The sequence below is a fragment of the Callorhinus ursinus genome, unplaced genomic scaffold, assembly GCF_003265705.2.
Source record: "Callorhinus ursinus isolate GAN/ISIS: 27379988/994484 unplaced genomic scaffold, GSC_fseal_2.0 scaffold5, whole genome shotgun sequence".
Classification (NCBI taxonomy): domain Eukaryota; kingdom Metazoa; phylum Chordata; class Mammalia; order Carnivora; family Otariidae; genus Callorhinus; species Callorhinus ursinus.
Window position 1 is genome coordinate 17,501,169 of NW_027397067.1, and position 23,322 is coordinate 17,524,490.

Genomic DNA, 23,322 nt, shown 5'->3' on the forward strand with positions numbered 1-23,322 from the left:
GCTTTTTCCTCTTCCCTTGTGGCAGTTTTTCTTTCGATTCTCATTCAACTCGAGGTAGAACTTGAAGTCAGCCTCGAGACGGGCAAGCGAGAGATGGGACGAGCTAGAACTTCCCTAAAACTTCCCAGACAAGGGATAATGGGTGCTGACAGAGTTTATTCTCGCAACTTAAAAATCTTAGACCCATTTACGCTGGGAAGTTGACGAAATTGGTTCTTTTTCTGTCCAAAAATAGCTACGGATTGCAGTTACATCTGTTGCCACTCTGTGATTTGTGATTGATCGCTGCACTTCCAGAGACCCATCCGTTACTAAACTGCCCATATTTAGGGGGAACGGACAGAAAAACAAAACAACACAAACACAGAACTGGGAAAGGGACGCTGGCTACCTTAAACTTATGTTGAGCCGAGGAAGCGAGAACTATTCTGCTTCATGTCATCTGAGTTCAGTGGGGTGCCCAGCTGTGGGCAGATCTATTAGGATAGGATAAAGCAAGGGGTACAGGAAGAGCGGCGAGGAAGTGAACAGGGGCCTTAAACCCAGAGGCTTGCTTCTGAAGGAGGGTTCTAATGCCATTTTCCTCCTGGGAAGTAACTGTGGAGAATTGGGACCAGCACTGGAAAGGAACTAAACGGAAAAAAAAAAAAAGAGAGAGAGAGATCTGTTTATTGAGCATAGTCTATTTCGTTAAAGACAAGACAAAAACAAAACAAATACACTCTCACTAAAAGATTCAGAAATTGAGCAGAACACACACAAAGGCTTTTCTGGTAATAAATTCTTCCTATCCTGATTTACTAGAATATAGCCATTAAAAAGCTGTTGAAACCATACTGCAGTTCTCAACACAATACATACATTTTCAAAGACAAAGGCAGAAATATTACCTTTTTTGATGATTACAATTAATAAATGACAATTCTTTTATCTCCTGTTCCTTTTAGTGTTCTGGGCAACCTGTACATTTTTTGTTACCAGTGTGTACAACCCGCTGCATTTTATTGGTATATCTTTCCTTTTCTAGGGCAGTCTCCATTTTTATCTCATTTTACTCTTTTCAATAAAGTCTTTAAATTGAGTGTATAGTGATTCATTTAAAGCATATCATTATTTTCATGAAAACAAATTTACAAAGTAGGAAAAGGACTCCTTTTATCAGATGATATGTCCCAGTTTCCAGTTGAGATTATGAATGCTCTAACTGGCTGACTGGAGGAGCTAGCAGTAAAATTATAAATGACTATAAGAGCAAGAAATGTATAATAAGCGGAAGGAATGCTCCCAAAATTCAGGTGGAGAGCACGTGGGCAGGGCACGGAGTTGGGCAAGAACTCAAACAACATCTCAGGATTAGCAACTCAGGTGTGGAATGGAATTCATATCAAAAGTCTAAAGGTACAAGCTGAGAGGCACTGTTGCACAGTAGTTAGTCATGGGGGCTGTGAAATCCAGTGGCCTTTCTTGGCTTTCACATTCCCTAGCTGGGTGATATTGGGCAAGTTGCTTGACATCTTGGTGCTTCAGTTTCCTTGTTTGTTAAATAGGAGTGATAAAATGGTACCTACTTTTAATTGAGATGTGACTTGTAAAGCCCTTATTACAGTGCCTGGTACATAGTAAACACACTATAAACATTAACTGTTATCAGTGTATGTGATCAGTACCATAAAGGGAAGGCCTGAGGGTAATATTCTGAGGGTTTGCATGTGTGTTTATACAAGTCTATATGGAAGTGCAGGAAAGAGATGCTTGGATCTACTGTGGAGGAAAAGTAGAACAATTCTAAAAATACAAAATGATAGTTAAATAAATTATGGTATGACCATTTAAGGGAGTATATATAATCTTTGTAAATTATACTTATTAAGAACTATTGACATGGGAAATGTTCATCAAATGCTAATTTAATAAATTGGGTACAGGTCAATATAAACAATAACAATATAAACAAGCATTATCTGTAGAAAAGACTAAAGAATACATTAAAATATTAATACTGATCTTTAGATAGTAGCATTACTGTGATTTTTTCTTCTTTAAAATTCTAAAATATTTTCTTATTTCTGTCGTAAACATTTATAAGTTTTAACTGAAAATATAAGATGCATTTTTAAAAATAACAGCTAACAGCACTTCCTATAAGCCAAGCACAGTTCCAGTTACTTTACATGTATTAACTCATATATTTTTCTCAAAAAGAAAACACCAGGCCCAGATGGCTTCTGTGGTGAATTCTACCAAATAATTAAGGAAGAAATAATACCAAGTATATGCAGACTTTCAGAAAATTGGAGAAGAGGGAAAGCTGTCCAACTTCGTCTATGAAGCCAACATTATCCTGATCCCAAAGCCACACAAAGACATTATGAAAAAAGAAAACTACAGGCCAGTATCCTTCATGAAAATAGATGCAAAAAATTTAAACAAAATTTTAGCCAATTAAATCCAACAATTCATAAAAAGGAAAATACATCATGACCAAATGGAATTTATTCCAAGAATACAAGACTGGTTCAACATTCAAAAATCAACATAACTCATCATAGTAAACAGGCTAAAGAAGAGTAACAACATGATCATTTCAGTAGATAAAGAAAAAGCATTTGACGAAATTCAGCATCATTCCTGATTTTGAAAACTATCAGCAAACTTGGAAGGGAAGGGAACTTCTTCAACCTGATAAAGGGCTTTCCATGAAAAACACACACTTAATATTATACTTAATAGTATGAATGCTTTTCTCCCAAGATCAGGAACAAAGCAAGGATGTCCATTCTGAGGTTTTTAGCCAGTACAATAAGGCAAGAAAAATGAAGTAAAAGACCTCCTGATTGGAAAGGAGAAAGTAAAATTATATTCACAGAAATCTCATTTTTTAAAATATTGATTACATGTTGAAATAATCATTTATATTTTAGGGGTGTTAAATGAAATATATTAATAACATCAATATCATTTGTTTCTGGTTTTTAATGTGGCTACTAGAAATTTAAAATTATATATATGTCTCATATTTGTCAACCACATCTTATTTCAATTGGACAGTTAGGTCAAAGAGGTAGGTAGGAGCCAGATCATGTCAGGCCTTAGAGACCACAGTGAGGATTAATGTTTTTATCCCACGGGTAATTGGACCACTAGTGGGATTTAAATAGGGAGTGACATATGAGAAACAGATTGCAGAAAGCAAGAGTGAATTCAGAAAAATCAATCAGAAGGCTGAGGTGGAGGGATGGTGAGGCGGGTTGTGGGTGTTGAGGGTGGAGTCAAGAAGGGCCGGGAGTTCAGACACGACCATTGGGAAGGTCTTAGGCTAAAGCATTTACTACTTGTTGGGACTGTCACTATTCATTTCTGGCATGTGAATTATACTAGGAAATGTTCAGAGAAAAGTAAAATATGTTAATTTCTAACATATCCTCAGAGATATTTATGATGAATTAAAATTTACAAACAACAGACTTGGAGGAGTAATTATCAAGAAGAAAAGCTTACAGCCAGAAGTTTGTAAGCTATCTAATGAAAGAAATGCCATAGTGTTAGATTTGGAAAGTCCTTTTCAAGTTAATTCATTTCTCTTTGATTTTAGATTTTGTAAAATGTTTCTTTTCATTAAAAAAAATTTTAAATCACATATACAAGCTGCCTGTTGCCAGATAGACAGTTAAATTGAAGAGACTGACAATGTAGGCAGAAAAAAAAAAGTTAAGTATTGTATAGATATCATGAATTGAGTTCTTGGCGTAAAAAGAGTGCAAGAATCCTTCTACTGGAAAGAGTTCTGGGTTATATTTTTTTCAAGTAACTTGTAAAGTTGGTTAGAAAAATGCTTTTCTATATCACACCCTGAGCCCCAGGATACCAAAAGAAATAACATACTGTACATATGTCTCCTGTGGTCAGAGGGGTTACATATAGCAGGACTGATCAACAGAGCCTGGCTCTTGAACACCAGCTCATCTAAATCCTGAATGAAGTGCTGCTTTCTCCCCACTGATCATGTATTAGTGTTCTCACTAATGGAGGGAGGGAGGGAGAGAGAGAAAGATGGATGGATGGATGGATGGATGGATGGATGGATGGATGGATAGATGGATGGATGGATGGATGGATAGATGGATGGATAGATGGATGGATCAATGGATACTACAGGAAAGAATTAATAACCTCACTGTCTTAGTTTAAGAAGATCTGGTCAGCACAGTATTAAGCACTGGTCTTTGTTTGGCCTGGAATTAAAGTGATTTTTCAAGAGATGTAACTGGGGCTGGAGCTGACCTGAAAGTCCTGGTTCACTCATGCCCTAGTGTTCCAGGCTAACTAAACTTCCTTCTTAAGCAGTCCCTAATTCTCTGCCTCCACATCCACAGCATCTGCCGTTCTTTCCCTGTTTTAATGACTTAGTCATCCACCAACTTTCTCACTTCCAGTGGGTACAAAAAGGAAGCATTCTCCTTCCTCTCTACCTTAGATGTTGAGCCAGAAGCAAGATCAGCATTCTAGTGCCTTTTCTTTTCTCTTCCTTCCAGCAGGACTGCATTCTCTCTGCCTCACTGCTTTGCTTCAAACTGTATCAACTTTTTACTTCTTTTTCGCTCCACTTTCCATTTGACCATAAGTCTGATGCTCTGTCTGATGAATGACTAGCTTCTTGAGCTAAGCGTTGATTATTTTCAAGTACCAGTATTTGCAATTACCTGTGCTAAAGAGACAAAGAGAACATGGGTAAATGAAATGCTAAGAACATTCTGGAATCCTCAGGAAAGTTAGCACTCCTGACACTGATTCCCTGGGACTCTTCTAATGCCTCCTACTCCCAGAATGGTCTCTCTTGTTTTGCAGGTTAGGATGAAAAGTTGATGCTCTTGTAACTATTCTGGGGTTAGAAGTTCATATCACTCTGACCAGGAAGTATAAAATCCACTAAAAGAAGGGGACCCTGTTCCTGCTGGAGAATCCTTTAAATACACTCCAATTTTCTTCCAAGATTTTTTTATATCACATATTCTAGAGCTGGTTTTCTGGTATGGTAACCACTAGCCACGTATGGTTGTTATTACATAAAATTTAAAACTCAGATCCCAAGTTGCATTATACACATTTCAAGTACTCAATAGCCACCTGAGGCTAGAAGTTACATAGTACAGATAGAGAACATTTACAACATTGCTGAAAATTCTAAGTGTGCTGTAGAGCATGGGTGTGGTACAGCTTAGTGGGTGAGGTCATGGGCTCTGTAGGCAAAAGATGTGTCTCTGAATCTGCTTCACAACTAGCAGCCATATGACAAGGCAATCACTTTGCTGAGCTACACGGTTGACTCAATGGAAATTATAATACCTATTAAAGAGAGTTATTATAAGAAGTGATTAGTACTCTGTACATATTTTTTATGTTTGTTGTGGCAGTACACAGTTGACCCTTGAACAACCTGGAGGTAAGGGTGCTGACCCCCTGTGCAGTTGAAAATCTTCATATAATTTTTGACTCCCCCCAAATTTAACTACTAATATCCTACTGTTGACCAGAAGCCTTACTGATAACATAAACAGTCAATTAACATATATTTTTATGTTACATGTATTATATACTATATTCTTAGGATAAAGTAAGTGAGAGAAAAGAAAATGTTATTAAGAAGATTATAAGGAAGAGAAAGTACACTTACAGTACTATACTGTAAAAAAATCCACATATAAGTTATTGTTCAAGTGTTAACCATAGTACTAAAAGTAACAGATTTTAGAACGCTCTTTTCTTCCTTCCTAAGATGAAGACACTGAAACCCACATTTCATTTCATTCCTGTGCTCTGTCTCCTGAAGTCTGGGTCCATTTGGCCTGGTAGCTAGAGGTCGAAAGAGGTCAAAAGTCTTCTCTTTCTGTTATCATGCCTTAATACTGAGTCTGCTGTTAGGCATGTAGTTAGGTTCTTAACAGATCCATCTTGCTTCCTCTGACTTATCTGGGGTTTGGGAAACTGCTGGTCCTCCAGGAGGTAAGAGCACTGGTGGTTTTGCTACAGCTTCTCAGTTGTATAAACATAACCCTGCCCTAGTTTAGTAGGACTTGGGAATGAAGGGTAATTGGGGCTTCCAACAAATCAACTCCCTGTGTAATTGCCCCAGTTGGTTTCAACCCCCATCCTAGTTGTGGTGGGTGGGGGTTTGGGAAGGTGAGATGGTTGTCCATCACTCCCATACAATCTAGGACTCCTTCAGGAGACTAATCTGGTTTTCATGACTCTGTGGAGGTGCAGATCCACTCCAACTCCCAGAGACTTGAAGTTGACCTCAAATCTGATTCAGTTTCAGAATCTTCCCTATCTTTCAGACTCTGTGAATGATTTGGGAGCAGACTAAAATTTTCTGGTTCATCCCTAGAGCAGAGTGCTACTCCCATGTCCTACTCTCAATTCACATGCCTACTTCATGGACTGTGAGAGTTGGGAGGAGTGAAGAGTGGAGAAAAGAGTATAAAGAGGGGAAAGTGATAATTACCTATCAACTTGACTCTTAAGCCTGTGAGATTCTTGCTAGTTTGCTGGGTCATCTCCTAGAGGCAGTTCTAAGAAAAAGTACGAGACAGGAAACAGAAAAACAGAGGAAAGGCTAGAGATCAACTTTACATCAAATAATTGAACTGGAGATTCTCAATGTCAAAATTAATATTGTTTCAAAGGTTTTTTTCCCCTACAAATACTGTTAAGCTAAGTTATGGATACCACTCACTTACAGATAAAAGAACTGAAATTCAGCCAGTTGAGGTCAGTTTCCCAAGACCACAAAGCAAGGTAGACATGGAAGCTGGATTAAAAGGATTGTCTCCTAAATAATCCTAAAATTTGTATGGAACCAGAAAAGACCCCAAATAGCCAGAGGAATGTTGAGAAAGAAAAGCAAAGCTGGTGGCATCACAATTCCGGAACTCAAGCTCTATTACAAAGCTGTCATCAAGACAGTATGGTACTGGCACAAAACAGACACATAGATCAATGGAACAGAATGGAGAGCCCAGAAATGGACCCTCAACTCTATGGTCAACTAATCTTCGACAAAGCAGGAAAGAATGTCCAATAGAAAAAAGACAGTCTCTTCAACAAATGGTGTTGGGAAAACTGGCAACCACATGCAGAAGAATGAAACTGGACCATTTCCTTACACCACACACAAAAATGGACTCAAAATGGGTGAAAGACCTAAATGTGAGACAGGAGTCCATCAAAATCCTAGAGGAGAACATAGGCAGCAACCTCTTCGACCTCAGCCGCAGCAACTTCTTCCTAGAAACATCACCAAAGGCAAGGGAAGCAAGGGCAAAAATGAACTATTGGATCTTCATTGAGATAAAAAGCTTTTGCACAGCAAAGGAAACAGTCAACAAAACCAAAAGACAACCGACAGAATGGGAGAAGATATTTGCAAATGACATATCAGATAAAGGGCTAGTATCCAAAATCTATAAAGAACTTATCAAACTCAACACCCAAAGAACAGATGATCCAATCAAGAAATGGGCAGAAGACATGAACAGACATTTTTGCAAAGAAGACATCCAAATGGCCAACAGACACATGAAAAAGTGCTCAACATCGCTCGGCATCAGGGAAATCCAAATCAAAACCTCAATGAGATACCACCTCACACCAGTCAGAATGGCTAAAATGAACAAGTCAGGAGACAACAGATGTTGGCGGGGATGCGGAGAAAGGGGAACCCTCCTACACTGTTGGTGGGAATGCAAGTTGGTGCAACCCCTCTGGAAAACAGTATGGAGGTTCCTCAAAAAGTTGAAAATAGAGCTACCCTACGACCCAGAAATTGCACTACTGGGTATTTACCCCAAAGTTACAAATGTAGTGATCTAAAGGGGTATGTGCACCCCAATGTTTATAGCAGCAATGTCCACAATAGCCTAACTATGGAAAAAGCCAAGATGTCCATCAACAGATGAATGGTTAAAGAAAATGTGGTGTGTGTGTGTGTATATATATATATATATGGAATATTATGCAGCCATCAAAAAATGAAATCTTGCCATTTGCAATGACGTGGATGGAACTAGAGGGTATCATGCTAAGTGAAAGTAGTCAATCAGAGAAAGACAAGTATCCTATGATCTCACTGATATGAGGAATTCGAGAAACAAGACAGAGGACCATAGGGAAAGGGAGGAAAAAATGAAACCAGATGAAACCAGAGAGGGAGACAAACCATAAGAGACTCTTAATCTCAGGAAACAAACTGAGGGTTGCTGGAGTGGTGGGGGGTGGGAGGGATGCGGTGGCTGGGTGATGGACACTGGGGAGGGTATGTGCTATGGTGAGCGCTGTGAATTGTGTAAAACTGTTGAATCACAGACCTGTACCTCTGAAACAAATAATATATTATATGTTAAAAAAAAAAAAGAAGATAGTAGGAAGGGAAAAATGAAGGGGGGAAATCGGAGGGGGAAACGAACCATGAGAGACGATGGACTCTGAGAAACAAACTGAGGGTTCTAGAGGGGAGGGCGGTGGGGGGATGGGTTAGCCTGGTGATGGGTATTAAGGAGGGCATGTACTGCATGGAGCCCTGGGTGTTATACGCAAACAATGAATCATGGGACAGTACATCAAAAACCAATGAAGTAATATATGGTGACTAACATAACATAATAAAATACAATCAAAAAAAAAAAAAAGAAAGAAAGAAAAAAGGATTGTCTCCTGACTCACTGTGCACCTTCACCACATCACTGGTGGTTGCTCAGACTCAGAGCATTCGAATCTCCCCTGTGGATCCTAATTTTATAGCCTCAGAGTCCCTTTCCTCCTTTTCTTCCCCACTGCCTTGCCCAGTGCAGGGCATCATGACCTCTCACCTAGGCTATTAACAACCTTCCATCTGGTTTTTACCTAGGTCACCTTCACCCTAATCTATCCCAACCACCCCTGTGAGACTAATCTAATTAATGCACAGCTCTCATGGAAATGTTTCTGTGAGAAACCTTCAACAACTTCCTGTTGCCTAACTTATTGAGTGTTAAAAACTCTTCAGCCCAGTATTTGTGTCCTGCCAATGTGCCCAGCAGCATGCTCTGCCCTCCCGCCCAAAGCACCATATACACTCTGAGCATTCCCCGCACTCCTGTGCCTTGTTGTCTTTGCTTCTGTGCCTTCCCTTGGAAAGCCCCAACTATGCCCCACCTGACTATACAACCATTCATCTAAGTTCTCAGTGGATCAACCCACCCATGAAGCCCTCCTGATGAATCCCACTCTGAAATTTTGTAGCTCTTTATCACATTTTGTTTTGTACTATGTTTCTGTATATGAATGTCTCATTTCCACTGTTAAGCTCCCTGAGGACAATAACCTGTGTCTTGTTTGTCTTTCCATCCACAGAGCTGAGCACAATGGGGACACATGATAAACACTCAGTGAATATTTTTTGAAAGAATAAACTCCTCTTATAAGGATAGTCTTGGCTATATTGTACATTATTAGTTTAAGTGCTTTTCCTTAGGTTGAAGAGTCTTTTACTGTAGAAACTTTTTCTCTAGAAAATAACTCACATATTGCGTTCAGACCTCCATAGCCCATGTAATGATAAATACAGTTAACTGCCTAGGCTAGGTGAACTGAATTAACTCAGTAAAAACAAACAAAAAAAAAATGTCACCAATCCCTTCTGTACTGGAGTTGCTAAATAGATACTGAAAGGAATCACAAAATTCTCCTAAGATGCCTGAAATGTTTATGAATACATGTAACTTATTATTAGCTAATAGAGCTTCTTAGAGTCTCAATAAGCTTTCAGTGCACACAGCAATAAGACCATAAATAACCAGTCACACTGGCCTACTCTTTACTTATGATTAAGTGCATACTGGCGATATATTGACAAAATGTGGTCACTGTTTGAATATTTTTAAATCAAGGAGAAGTTAACCTGCAAATTCATCACATATAAACAGATATGTAGCTCTTTTTCATTTTTGATCTGATTTTCAATTTTTAAATAACCATATATTGATGAAACAGTTCTTTCACAAATAACTGGCAAACATCAAGATTGCTATTTATGACTCAAGAGCAGACCAAGAATATCAGAAATGACCAGGGACACTATCATTTAAAAAAATCAACTTGGAGGAGGAGGCAAATCCAAAGAGGTGTAGTACGGATTTCAGGCCAGAAAAAACCCAGGTATGGAAGCAGGACTCCATTTTCACTTCAGTTGGCAATAGCACAGATATCTGTTCCCTGCTTTATGGAAAAATGAAATAATGGGTGTACTACCCCACATGCCAGTTACTACCTCATTATTAATTATTGCTGCAAATTAAATTTAAATTTTAAAAGATTGCCAAGTTTTCTTTGTGTTTTTGATGTGTGTTAGAGGGGTTTGTAGGCATACAGGATGAAAGAGGGGGTTAGGGAGGAAGGAGAACAATGCGGAAGAAAAAAAGAACTTACTAGAATTTTAGTCACAACTTTTTTAAAAAAATGGGATCATGGACTGGTGTTTGGATTTTTTTTCACAGACATTTTTATGGTGAAAAGGATTGAAATCAGTTTTTAAGTTGGAATTTTTCCCAGAACACAACTCTTGCAAAGATGATAAAATTAACGTTAAGCAAGTCTTTTTAGATGATTGCCTTCGTAAAGCCTGGAGCATGACTTTCAAGACATGTTTTTATGTTTTCACTTAAGACAGTAAGATCATGCTACTCTTGGTGACTCGCTTCCTAAACTCTCAAGACATAAATGGCATTCATTATACAGTTAGACTCTTGGGCTGCATTCTCCCCAGTCCTGGAGCAACCCATCACCACGTTCTGATTGAGCGCTCACAGAGGGCATGGCTCAGTGACTAGGCATGTACATTTGCATTTGTTGTTGACAACTGTCAGCTTCAACCTCCCTCTCTTCACAACCCTGTCTAAATGGGGTTTGTAATCCTTCTTCCCACCCACTCTCTTCAGTCCCTGGGGCAGGAATGTTGGCTCCTGTTCTCTGTCACCTGTCAGAATCCATCCTCCTGTCACTGGCTTATATGGACAAGTCAGCCCACTGTCATGTGGACCCCCCCCCCCCCCCCGCCACGTCTCCGGATGCTAAAAACAGCTCGGGCACCTCCTCTGAACCTGGGCCTGAAACAATGTCTTCCACCGAAAAAACCATAAAGGACACTTGATCACCCAATCTTTGGAATTATTTCCAGAAGACACTTGCAGAAACCATTCGGAGCACCCTTTCCCTGGCAGTGCACACAGGGACGGCCAGGAGATGAGCGCATCTTTGAATTATAAGTCTTTTTCCAAAGAGCAGCAGACCATGGATAACTTGGAGAAGCAACTCATCTGTCCTATCTGCTTAGAGATGTTCACAAAGCCCGTGGTTATTCTCCCCTGTCAGCATAACCTGTGTAGGAAATGTGCCAGTGATATTTTCCAGGTAGGTTTGTTTGGAATTTAGGGGGTTAAAAAAAAAAAAAAAAGAGTCTCTTTTCTCAGAATCAAGTGCTTAACTTTTAAGTAAATTCTTTTAGAAAACCTTTTAAGGCTGCATTCATTTTAAGAAAAACATTTTTTTTAATGATTTGCTTTGTGCTTTGCTGTCTGCCTCCTCCTTACTCCCAAATCTAGTTTTACTTAAATACTAAGAATCATATTTAAAAAAAAACAAAAAACAAAAAACCTCAAAACATTGAATCTGCTTCAAAATTGTAAATGAATTGCTGCCCAAGACATTAATGTTGGAGTTTCTGGCTGGAACTTTTGGTTATAAAAACATTGGATGGAAAAGTGTCTCATGCTGAACATGGTACACGGCCGTTAACTGTGGATAAGTGCTGGCCCTGTATTCTGAGACCACTTGCTGAGAAGGCTCTAAGGGATTATCTTATGGCCAGCTTAAAGTAGAAGTTGATGTTGTTTGTAGTAACAGAGTGAAGTCTCAGAAAAGCTACGTGTGGCATTACTCAATTCCTCTTTTCTTGCTCGGCAAGAACAGGCCTCTAACCCGTATTTGCCCACAAGAGGAGGTACCACCGTGGCCTCAGGGGGCCGATTTCGCTGCCCATCCTGTAGACACGAAGTGGTTCTGGACAGACATGGGATATATGGCCTTCAGAGGAACCTGCTGGTGGAAAATATCATTGACATCTACAAGCAGGAGTCCACCAGGTATGGTTCCTCCCTGTGTCAAACCCATTTGAAGCTTGTTTTTGTCTATTTGTTTGTTTGTTCTAATGGATCAATACACCAAATGCTCGTTTGCCCATTACAGACATTGTTTTTCCAAGGGAGTCCCTCCCAATGTGAGAATTGCTCGTGGAAGGAGAAGGCAGCTGGTGCCCAAGCCTTTGTATCAATTTAAGAGTGAAGTAATTCATTAACAATAATCCATTCAGTAATACTGAAAGAGGTATAATGTGGCCCATCCCTCTAAGCCTTGTATTACGTATGTTTTAGACATCTCTGCACTTCGCAGGTCCTTTGTAGCTCCAGATTCTACATAGCAGAAAACCTAGAGTACAAAACTTTAAGGGAAACTAATAGAAATGGCATTTTCCAAAATAGTCCAGTTCCTAGTTTAGACAGTCTCACCTGAAAATTGTCTAGATGATCATAATAAAAACAAAGTTCTCTAACATAGTTAGTCATGGTATGGACTCTGGCAAGTTGCAAAGCAATGCACAGTCCTTCCTTTAGCAAGTTAAAGTTTAGAGACATGGGGCGGGGGAGATGGCATTCAGGTTATGTTTCTCTAATCTCTAGATTGTATTTGCCTCATACTCTTAGCATTCACCTGTTGATTGACTGATACTCAGTATACGCATCTATTCATTAAAAAAAGAAAAAAAGGCTTCTTCCTCATTGAATCACATTGGTTATAGAGTTCCTTTCCTAGAGACAACACTGCAGGAGTTCATTCCTAGAAGGCATGGTGTGAAGAGCCCTTTTTCAATTGTACACAGGTCAGTCCGGTCCACAAAGCTTGATAGCAATATTGAGACCATCTGGAAATGAACTCATTGTGATTCTTATTAGGAGACATGTATTTATGGAACATCTGCAGGGCTCTAAGAGCCTTGCACTCTTGGAAGGAAAGCTGTTCTATAAATCTAAGATATAATTATTTTAATCATTATGCCTATTAGTTTCTGCTTAAGATTCAAACTAAATTAGATAGTGCCAGAATCTACATGGAATTGGGGAAGAAGAGTAATTGCCAGTGACATATTGCAGAGACACAGAGTCAGCTATTTCCCTTGCTTCCAGAGTCTCTGGAGAAGAAGGAAAGTGCTATGGTTGCTGTTGTTGCTTCATTGATTGATCTGATTGTATTACGTTACTTTAAAATGCAAATGCACACTGTCTCTTAAAAAAATAACCAATTAATAACCCAGACAATCATTAAAGGTGTTTATATAACAACTGATTCAGTGCCTAGTAGAGTGTCTTACATAGAATGGTTACTTTGTAAGTGCCCGCTGACAAAGCAACACCACAAACCTTCTTACATGTTCTATTTATTGCAATAATTTCATTTTGCTACTTGCTACAGTGAGAGCCTGAAATATGGGAAATCATAGCAATAATGTTATGAAATGCAGAGAAGAGCTATTAAAACTTGTAGCATTAGCAAAACCACAAGATACATCTTTACTTTAACCATAAAGTCTACATGTGCATTTGCCAAAAAAGTGCCCAGGTGAGCAAACTGTATAAAAGTAATGAACAAAATTTCCAACCATGAAGCTCATAACTGCGTGCACTACTGGTATTTTTCTGATTACCAAATTCTTCTTATGCTGTTATTTCTTGAACTTGAGACCTGCCTTTGGGACATTTTTACTGGGTGGCAAAACCACAAGTTGCAAAGAGGATCCAGGTGTTTCTGTTTGGGCATAAACCCAGGTGTTCCCTGGAGGCTGGCAGCCTTGCCAGCCCAGAAGCCTGAGTCCATTAGGCAACCTTAGAATAATCTTGGATATAAAGAGTGAGAGGAACCCATCTCTGGCTCACCGTCATTGGGGTGGGGACATAAAGGAGAGGGGCTGGTCAATTCTGACCTCCCACAGGAAGACTAGAGATTGTAGATCTTGACGACACCTGGCCTTCTTACCTAGACCTCTGCATGGTGCTGAACTAGCCACAATTTGTGGGAGGTGACAAGAACAGGAATTTATTTCGCTAATATTAACCATGAAAGTTATAATAATTAACTTTGTAATAAGTAAAACTAATATGTGCCGAGTACATGTCAACCACTATTCAGGGTGCTTTACACATGAATCGTGTGTGATTCTCTAATTCTCACAACAATCCTGTGAGATTGTGATTATTATTATTATCTTGTTAAAATTTCTGAATATTTCACTGAAGCTAACTCATATACATAATTTAAATAGTCAAATAGTACGAGACCTCTAAGGAGGCGTCCACTCTCACCCCACTCTTTCTCCACCCCTAAGTCTCACTCCTCAGAGCCAACCACTTTCCATTGTTTTAGCTGTTTTTCTGTTATCACCCCAGTGACATCTGTATACTATGACTATAGTCCCATTTCTTGATTTTTCAATTTAGACATTATCTACTTTTCACTGCAGACAATCAGGTCAGTGTCCTCATGTGGCTGGGCTTCGCCTTTTTTTTTTTTTAAGATTTTATTTATTTATTTGACAGAAAGAGAGACGGTGAAAGAGGGAACACAAGCAGGGGGAGCGGGAGAGGGAGAAGCAGGCTTCCCGCTGAGCAGGGAGCCCGTTGCGGGGTTCAATTCCAAGACCCTGGGATCATGACCCGAGCTGAAGGCAGACACTTAAGGACTGAGCCACCCAGGTGCCCCGAGGGCTTCACCTACTTTACTTGTACTCTTCCCTGGGTTGAATCCTTGTTTCCTAGAGCCTATGTCTTTCTCTTTGCTGGTTTATTCTACTGTTTTTGTGGAGCACATCCTCAAGTAATCTCTCAAATATGCAGAAAGCACTCCACTTTGCAGCCTCCCACACACTCCTGCCTTCAGAATACCTGGCTTCAGAAGTTCCAGAGCCTTTCCTGGGTTCCACAGCTCAGGTCAGCTTGCTCCTTGCAGGCTTCTCCCCTGCAGGCACTTAGCAGAATAAGATGCAACTCAAGCCGGGCACTTCCTTTCATCCAGATGTTCTCAATTTCCAACATTTGGTCAACATCTCTCATCTGCTGTCATCTTGCTTATTTTTTGTCCTTATTGATTTATACTAGAATGTGATTCTTATGATTTCCTCACTCTCATTTTAGTAGGATTTCCACAGGAAACACAAATAAAAAAGGCATAGGTTCATTCTGCCATATTTAATTAGAAGACCCTCGGGCCAATTTTCAGATATGAATAAAAGCGGAGCCTGAAAGAGGTTAAGTAACTTGCCTGAGGCCACACAGCTGCCACATGGGGAAGCTGAGCTGGAATTAAACTCGGAGATCAGTTTGACTGTAAAGGCACCACCTGCCATGCGTCACCAAGACCAGATGCCCACCCTTCGGGAAGCTCCAGAATGGTCCCAGAAACCTGAGGCCAGAGACAGCAGGCTACAGACTCCTTGAGGCTGGTCGGCACTGAATGGCTAGGGGCCACTGCCCACATCTGGAGCTGAGACCTGAGCCACAACTGTGAGCTCAGACACTCTCACCTCATGAAAGTGCATTTACATCATACCTATGCCATGTTTGACCCAAGTCTGTTATATGTTTTAAGTTGTCTAAAGGTTTCTATTATATACCCACTTATAAGTGGGTGATGCCCCTGGGCCCGTGTTGCCACCTAAACAAGAAAAACCTGATAAGGAATATGGGAAGTAGTTCTCAGCCTGTATGCATTATGGAAAAATAATCACAATCAAAACTAAACATGCAACCTTATGGCTATTGCCACATTCTTAGTGTTTACGTGTACTGGGTGTATATTTATACTGTGTATATTGTATATATTTATACATTTATATATGCATACGCATGTCTACATATATACACTTACATACCTGAGCTCTGGTCAGAGCTGTTGACATCAGAATAGCACAAGGGACACAGGCTGTCCTCAGGAAATGCTGCAGGGAGATGAGCCACAAAAGCATCATCTGTGCCATTTTCCAGTAAATGTGCTCCAGACACTTGCCTGACATTTATTATTATGAGATGGAGATACATGGTAGGGAAGGTATTGGAGGCGGAGAAGCCTTTGACCAAGCAAAAGCAAACCACCACTCCTAGTCTCTAGATAACCCCCAAAGGGCTTTGTCATTTATAAATGGGAGTCTTCGGAATGTTGTCTGGCCTCTTTCTTTGCTGCTCATGAGTGCCAAGTGACGCTGGGTTTTCCCCATATTTCACATGCCTTCCCCAGATGAGTGGTTTTACGTTAGATCACAAGGAAATACTATCCATTAATCTGGCAAATTATCTTTCATTTCTCATTCATTCAACAAATATTTGCTGAGTACCCATTCTGTGCAATGCATTGTTCTGGGCAGTGAGGATCCAGCAAAAACAGACAGACCTGTCCTCGTGGAACTCACATTTTGGTGGAGGAAACAGACCTGGGCAGTTTACTTTCCTCAGTTGACTTCCGAGAATATAGCAGAAATTCAAGTCAGGAGGCCACAGATTTTATGGAAAACATATTGCTATAAGACCGGGCAAAAATTCCTTTTTCAAAAACCAGATTCTGAAATCTTGAGGCTGGAAGCCCATACAATTTCCTTACCAGACCCAGGGCTTCTTCCAACAGCCCAATCTCTTGACTTGACACCTACCTAGTGATTTCTAGATGTAAATCAGTATATTCCCTGCCTTCCTCTGAGTTTCTGGGGCTGCAGCTACATGGTAGCACATCAACAGCAATGGTTTTTAAACCATTTTATTCATGTCTCACAGCAGAAGTACATTTTACATTGTGATACAGTGACTATTACATACATGGATGGATATAAAGATAAATAGATATGAAATATACACTTTTGTTTCCAGCGTACTTAGATATGTGTACACACATATGTACCTACATACACATCTATCTTTGTACACCAGAAACAAGAGTTTCACATATCATTACCTTATTCTTACTACATGTAGTTCACAGTATTTACTGTTCTATTTTATTTTGATTTTAACAATGCTGGTCATGACCCCGAAATTGATTTCATGACCCATAATAATCGATTTCATGGCCCATTAAAACCTGCAGTTTTTTAAAAGTGGATCTTGGTAACAATGGAAAAACTCAGCCCCAAATCTTTTAAATAACCATGCTTTTAAATAACTATGTGTTTGGGGATGTGAGGAAAGGTTATGGATTTGTATTTACATTTTCCAGGTACCTCTGAAAGCTATTAACAACCTCAGTCTTTAGATAGGATATGTAAGAATTCCAGATTTTTGCAGAAGTAGGCTACACCCACATCTCTCACGATGCTCTCCAGAGAGGGCCTAGAACACCACGACTTGGCATAAATTTGATCTTGATGATAATACATAAGCCACGCTGATCATTAGGGGAATATACAAGGCCCTACCACGTGCTGTGAACTTGGGCTGCTTGTGATTCTCCAGCTAACAGGTTCTTCTTAAATGGCAATGACTTGTCACTCCTGTTTGATGCTTTCAATTCCTCATCACTTGGTCATCATCTCACTAACACAAACCCAACACTCCATTATCACCTGTTGCAGGTCTGAAAAGTTTTCGCTGGTGCTGAACTGTTGGGAAAACTGAAACTTGGGGATTATCTGTGAGATCCTTACTTCCAAAGTTACCACCACGTCCCAGAGCAGCATTTTTCTTATTGCTTAAAGTGTTTGTTCACCTTCATTGAGCACTTACTAACCACTCCTAATCAGTGTCAAGTCCTCACTCAGGAAGTTATTTATATTTAATTTTCTTAACGGCAGAAAGAGACCCAAACAAATGAATGAAGCAGGTGCTGACATTTTCCTTCTTACACAGAGCTACTTCCCACCAGTATCTAGATTAATCATCAGAGATTTGGGATCCTCCAGCCCACCCCCCTCCTCCTTTGGGTGGGAAAGGTGTTTGCGGGAGGCTGGAGGGTTGGGACCTAGCACCTCTGCAAAGCTGGAATAGTTTGAGATTTAGTTTATCCGCCACTTCTCCTTCTTTACCCATAATTGGAAAGTATCTCGAGAGACCTGCGAGTATGTGGAGACAGGGCTAGAGCACCTTCCTAACACAAAAACCGAGGGTTCAACTTTCAGGAATTCCACTAGATGTGTTTTAAACCTTCAACAGCTTGAAATCAGCCATGATGGGAACACTGGCAGAAATTGTCAAATGCTACAGATCAGAGTGTCTGAGTCCTACCCCTACCCCAGGCTGGTTGTTAGAGATCTGTCAGCACGTCACTGCTAAGCCCACAGGGCAACTGAATTTGGAGAGCTCTGAGCGCAAGAAGGGTACCCTGGGAGTTTTCTAGAATAGCAATGCTAATCACCCCTCTCTGCTTGGCCCCAGTGGAAGCTGACACATTTATCTGCCTACCTCCTCCCAGACCAGAAAAGAAGTCTGACCAGCCCATGTGTGAGGAGCATGAAGAAGAACGCATCAATATCTACTGTCTGAACTGTGAGGTGCCCACCTGCTCTCTGTGCAAGGTCTTCGGGGCACACAAGGATTGCCAGGTGGCACCCCTAACACACGTGTTCCAGAGGCAGAAGGTAACAGAGCCTCTCCGGCCCCTGCAGCTCTTCCTTGGCAGCCCCTTCCAAGTGCCCGCGGGATTGGCTCCCTTTGTTGAAGGGGACCAGCCAAGCCACGTGGCCCTGAGGCCAAGGGCGTGGAGGCTGGAGGGGGAAGGGGTGCTGTGCTGGTGAGCACGTGGCCACTCGCTAGATCCCCTGGAGAGGACAGGGACTGCTAGAGAGGGAAGGGGTGCACAGGGTCAGGAAGGTGTGCAGAGGGCAAGGGTCGATGTTTTTTGTGCACTTTGGAGGTTGCTGAAGAAAAGCAGTGTGTTGGCACCTGGTCTGAGGCGTTTGAAGTTCAGACCATAGATATGAACAGGCTAACTTTTCACTCCAGGCACAGGAATTTTTCCTCATTTGCTAACAAAAGGTTCTGTTTGCCACACCCCTCCCAGGGCTTTTCTCCCCCACTCCTATTGTAGTAGGCTTCAAGGCAAGGTTAAGCTGGCCTCCTGGCCTTTGCACCGAGACCAGTTGCTGAAAGGCCCCCCTCTGAGTTTGGCACATGCCCCCACCCCAGGGCCTCAGCCTCAGCCCTCTCACTGTGACCAACTATAGTTTGTCCCCCAGCTTATCACTGACCTGCCAACCTGGTTTCATCCATTGGCAAGTAGCAATGCGCCCATTTGATGCAAATAAACATGCAGTGCTGTGCTAAGATAGATGCAGCCACTCCCAGCACCTAGAACTTGAGCAGCTCCATCTCTCAGCTTCTTTCTGTGCAGAATCATAGGTTCCACATTTGGTCAGTGTTTTACTTGTGAGGATCAGAGTTGGGATCAAATTTGAAAGCCAAACTTCCAGGCAACACCAGTCATAACCAGTGAGCACTAACCGCTAAAGAAGCAGGATTTAGCAAGATATCTATAACATTTACTTATTTTTCAATCCACTTATGATTTATTTCCCCTTTTTCCTTCCACACCCACCCACCCCACTCAAGTCATGGTGTGTTAGAACTGAATAGTACTTGTTTCCCTCAGAGCCCAAAAAGTCACGTGGGATGGACAGAAGGACAGACTGGCAGGACTTCCACTCCTGTTGGGCAAAGCAGCTTCACTTTTACCTTTTGGGATTCCATATTAGCTTCGTTTTGAAGAAAGGGTTCTGAAGCTTTAAAATGTTTTACGACCACTGTTCTGGTCCAATCTTCTCACTTTATATCCGAGAAAATTAGGGTCCAAGTTGATTACATGTTTGCCCAACATCATAAAGAAGTTGAAGGCAGAGTTGGACCAAGCAGGTAGGTGTCCTAAGTCCCTACTCAGTGCTGCCTGGTGGTCCATAGCCAGTCTTGGAAAGGGCTAAGTACAAACAATGGAATCTCTTTGAGTCCAAAGAGGAGAGGAATTTCAAGTTGAAAATTCTCCCCTGGAACCAGTCCAATGTTACAGCTTCAAGTTTGTAATGACTTAGTCTAGTATGTATGTATTTGTGCACCTAGCACATAGAAGGTGCAAAATATGTTCTATCTATAGTCTATAATTTAGTGTTTACAATTTTTTTTAGCAGGGTCATAGTCTCCATTAAAGAATTTGGTGACAACTTGGGGCACCTTGGTGGCTCAGTCAGTTAAGCGTCTGCCTTCAGCTCAGGTCATGATCCCAGGGTCCTGGGATAGAGTGCTGCACCAGGCTCCTTGTTCTTCAGGGAGCCTGCTTCTCCCTCTGCCCTCTGCCCCTCTCCCCCACTCATGCTCTCTCGCTCACTTACTCTCTCTCAAATAAATAAAATCTTAAAAAAAAAAGAATTTGGTGACAACTATGAAACCTCTTCCCAGATAAATGCACTTATATACACATCCATACAGAATTTTATTTACGAGACGAGGAGGTTGAGAAGCCTTCTAAGCCTCACTGTTACTCCTAAGGGGTTCGATGGACCCTGGATTAGGGATCTCTGAGGACAATACCGTGATTTATCTGCAATCAGTACTGACTAGAAAACTAAAATCTTGCATCCCTCTTTTCCCTTCATTAGTCTGAGCTCAGTGATGGCATCGCTGTCCTTGTGGGAAGCAATGATCGAGTCCAGGGAGTGATCAGCCAGCTGGAAGACACCTGTAAAATTATTGAGGTAAGTCAAGCAACTCCAACCAAGTATAAGCAAAGCCTGAACTCCTGAGGGGGTTGTGGCTGCCTCATGCCACACAAGCTCTCCTTACAGAATGACCTCCTTCCTCATATGTCTCTCCAACATTCTCCTGGCTCAGGAAGAGAAGTTACCACATGAGTCAATAAGGCAGATTTTGCCACATTTACTAGGGTGGTTGTGACATTTGTTGTTCTTTCTTGGTCAACCCATTTTGAAAGATGAGCTACAAGAAAAATCAATTCCCAGTAATGGAAATGAATGTTGTCCATCATGATAGCACTATTTCTTTGTGTAAATCCAAACAGTCTTAAGACACACTAGTTAGTGCTTTGGAAAATCCTGTGCAGGTTCGAGCTGCCTATCTGCGCTCTGACAGCAAGATCCTTGCTGTCAAAGGGGGACAGCAGGAGGAGAAAGATGTGTCTGACCGTGGTTGGAGAATGATTCACTACTTGGGAGCTCACTGAGACCAGAGTTCTAGCTCATCCATCCCTGCCTCTATCTGGCCCAGTGCCTTGGACATAATAAACACTCAGTACAAAGTTGATGAACAAATGCATGAATGGCTGACTGCCTAGCTCACACTTAAGTTTGGCCTATAAGAAATACTGCGAATCCACCTTCCTCTAGATCAAATATAAACTGTGTAGTTGCTGAAGACAAAATACTGGAGCCTAAAGAGGTTTAGCTATGTGGCAGGTCTGCTGTCAAGAACTGAAGATTCACAGACTAGTTAAGCCAGACAGCCCATGGGGTGAGTGCAAGACAGCCGGGTGAGGGCAGCTCTCTGGATCTGTAAACTGGAGCCATTTATTACCATCTCCCTGCTTTAAGGGAGTTTTTGGGGTTACTTGTTTTTTTCAGTTGGACCTCAGGTGCAATGTTGAGGCATTGTCCTGCTCAGTCCGTGGCATATTGTCCTTATTGCTGTGGGCAAGGGCCCACTTGTTATCTATGTATTTCCTTTCATCCCCATTTCCTACTCTCTTCTCTGTAAATAACCACTCTAACATGTTTGGTGTTCTGTTTACCTATATTCTTATAAAATCTTTATTGTTTTATACACATGCCTTTTACTTTTATAAATGGTATTGTGCTGTATTTCTCATTCTGCTTCTTGCTTTTTTTAACCCAAACATTAGGTTTTAAGATCCAGTCTCATGTACATTCAATCCCTCATTTTTCTCCTCTGTAAAAATGGGACAAAGTACCCATTTTATAGAGTTAATGTGAGAAGTTAAATAAGCATAAGCAAAATGCTTACCACAGTGCCTAGTATAGGGTGAGTGCCTGGTAAGTACCCTGTTTTCATTATGTTATCATTAGAAAGGCAAATTCCATCAAAAGCCAAAGGCTGGTTCCTAGATGATGATTTCAAGACACTGGCCATAACCAGCTCATCTTAGATTTACACATCATTAAAATCAACGTCCTCTCTTCTCCATACTCGTATTCCTGAAAAGATCATGATAAGTTTGGGATCCATTTATAGAAGAAAAGTTTTCTCTTGGCGAAGAGCCCAAAGAGATTACAAAATGGACAATATAAACTCTTTTCTTTTTGCTTACTTACAGTAAAGGCCAAATACAACTGAATCAGTAAGCCATGAATCAGCACTCCAATGTGGTACCATGTTGAGTCTTGAGTGTATAAATAGGAGTATGTTGCTTGTGGGTGAGTGAGATAATCTCTATACTCATCTCGGGTCAGGCCTTCATCAGAGACCTCTGTCCAGGACGTAGAGGCTACAGAACACAAACAGGAGAAAAGCTCTGTGGGTCACATTTGGCCTTGAACAAACGACTCGGGCTCCATTTAGCTAGCTAGCCTCAGAGGACACTGAGAGGGCGAGGAAAGATTTGGCAACTGATCGTCTTCCCGGAGACCAGTCAGGGGCACAAGAGGAAGCAGCTGTTTTTTCTTTCATTGAGAACGAGACAAGAAGGAACAGGTTTGAAGTTAAGTCAGCAGAAGGGATTTAGTGCAGATATCAGGAGGAACTTCCTGGCAGTGGAGGTCAGGATTATTACCCCTATTATTACTGATAAAAACACTCATCAAACATGACACACGTTTACATGTATTTTCACAGGTTACTAGAGGAGTACAACTGTTCCCTGTAGGGCTTTCTGATGAAGCTGTAAATTGGCATGAGTCTTAAAAGTGTCCATCCCTTTTACCTATTTATTACACTTCCGAGATTTTTACCTTGAGGAAATAAAACTGTACAGAATGTATATATTCATAAATAACCCCCCATATACATTTATAGGGGGAGAAAACCCCAGAAACCAAAAGGTTAGGAGCACTGAACAGTGATACTATTGTCTTCCTTATATATGCCTATATTTCACATTTTTCTAAAATGAGCCTGACATTTTTAATAACCAATAAAATAAAGAATGATTGAACGTGGCTCAGATAAGCTCAGTTCTTTCAGATCAGTTTAGGTGGCTCATCCGGAGATGTAGGTATTGGCTCAGAGCCTCATGGGGGTCTCTGAT

At 40.9% G+C, this 23,322-nt stretch overlaps 1 protein-coding gene across 3 annotated transcripts in view; it reads left to right on the forward strand.

The window, feature by feature from the left end:
- The first annotated feature begins 11,123 nt into the window (after nt 1–11,123).
- TRIM55 (tripartite motif containing 55) overlaps nt 11,124–23,322 on the forward strand; it is a 41,390-nt gene continuing 29,191 nt past the window's right edge. For all 3 annotated transcript variants that reach the window (XM_025870654.2, XM_073892837.1, XM_073892836.1), the window contains exons 1-4: nt 11,124–11,442; nt 12,001–12,173; nt 18,532–18,697; nt 20,705–20,800. In XM_025870654.2, coding sequence (XP_025726439.2) covers nt 11,275–11,442; nt 12,001–12,173; nt 18,532–18,697; nt 20,705–20,800 — 603 coding nt within the window. In that variant the 5' untranslated portion in view covers nt 11,124–11,274. The remainder of the gene's footprint in view (nt 11,443–12,000; nt 12,174–18,531; nt 18,698–20,704; nt 20,801–23,322) is intronic.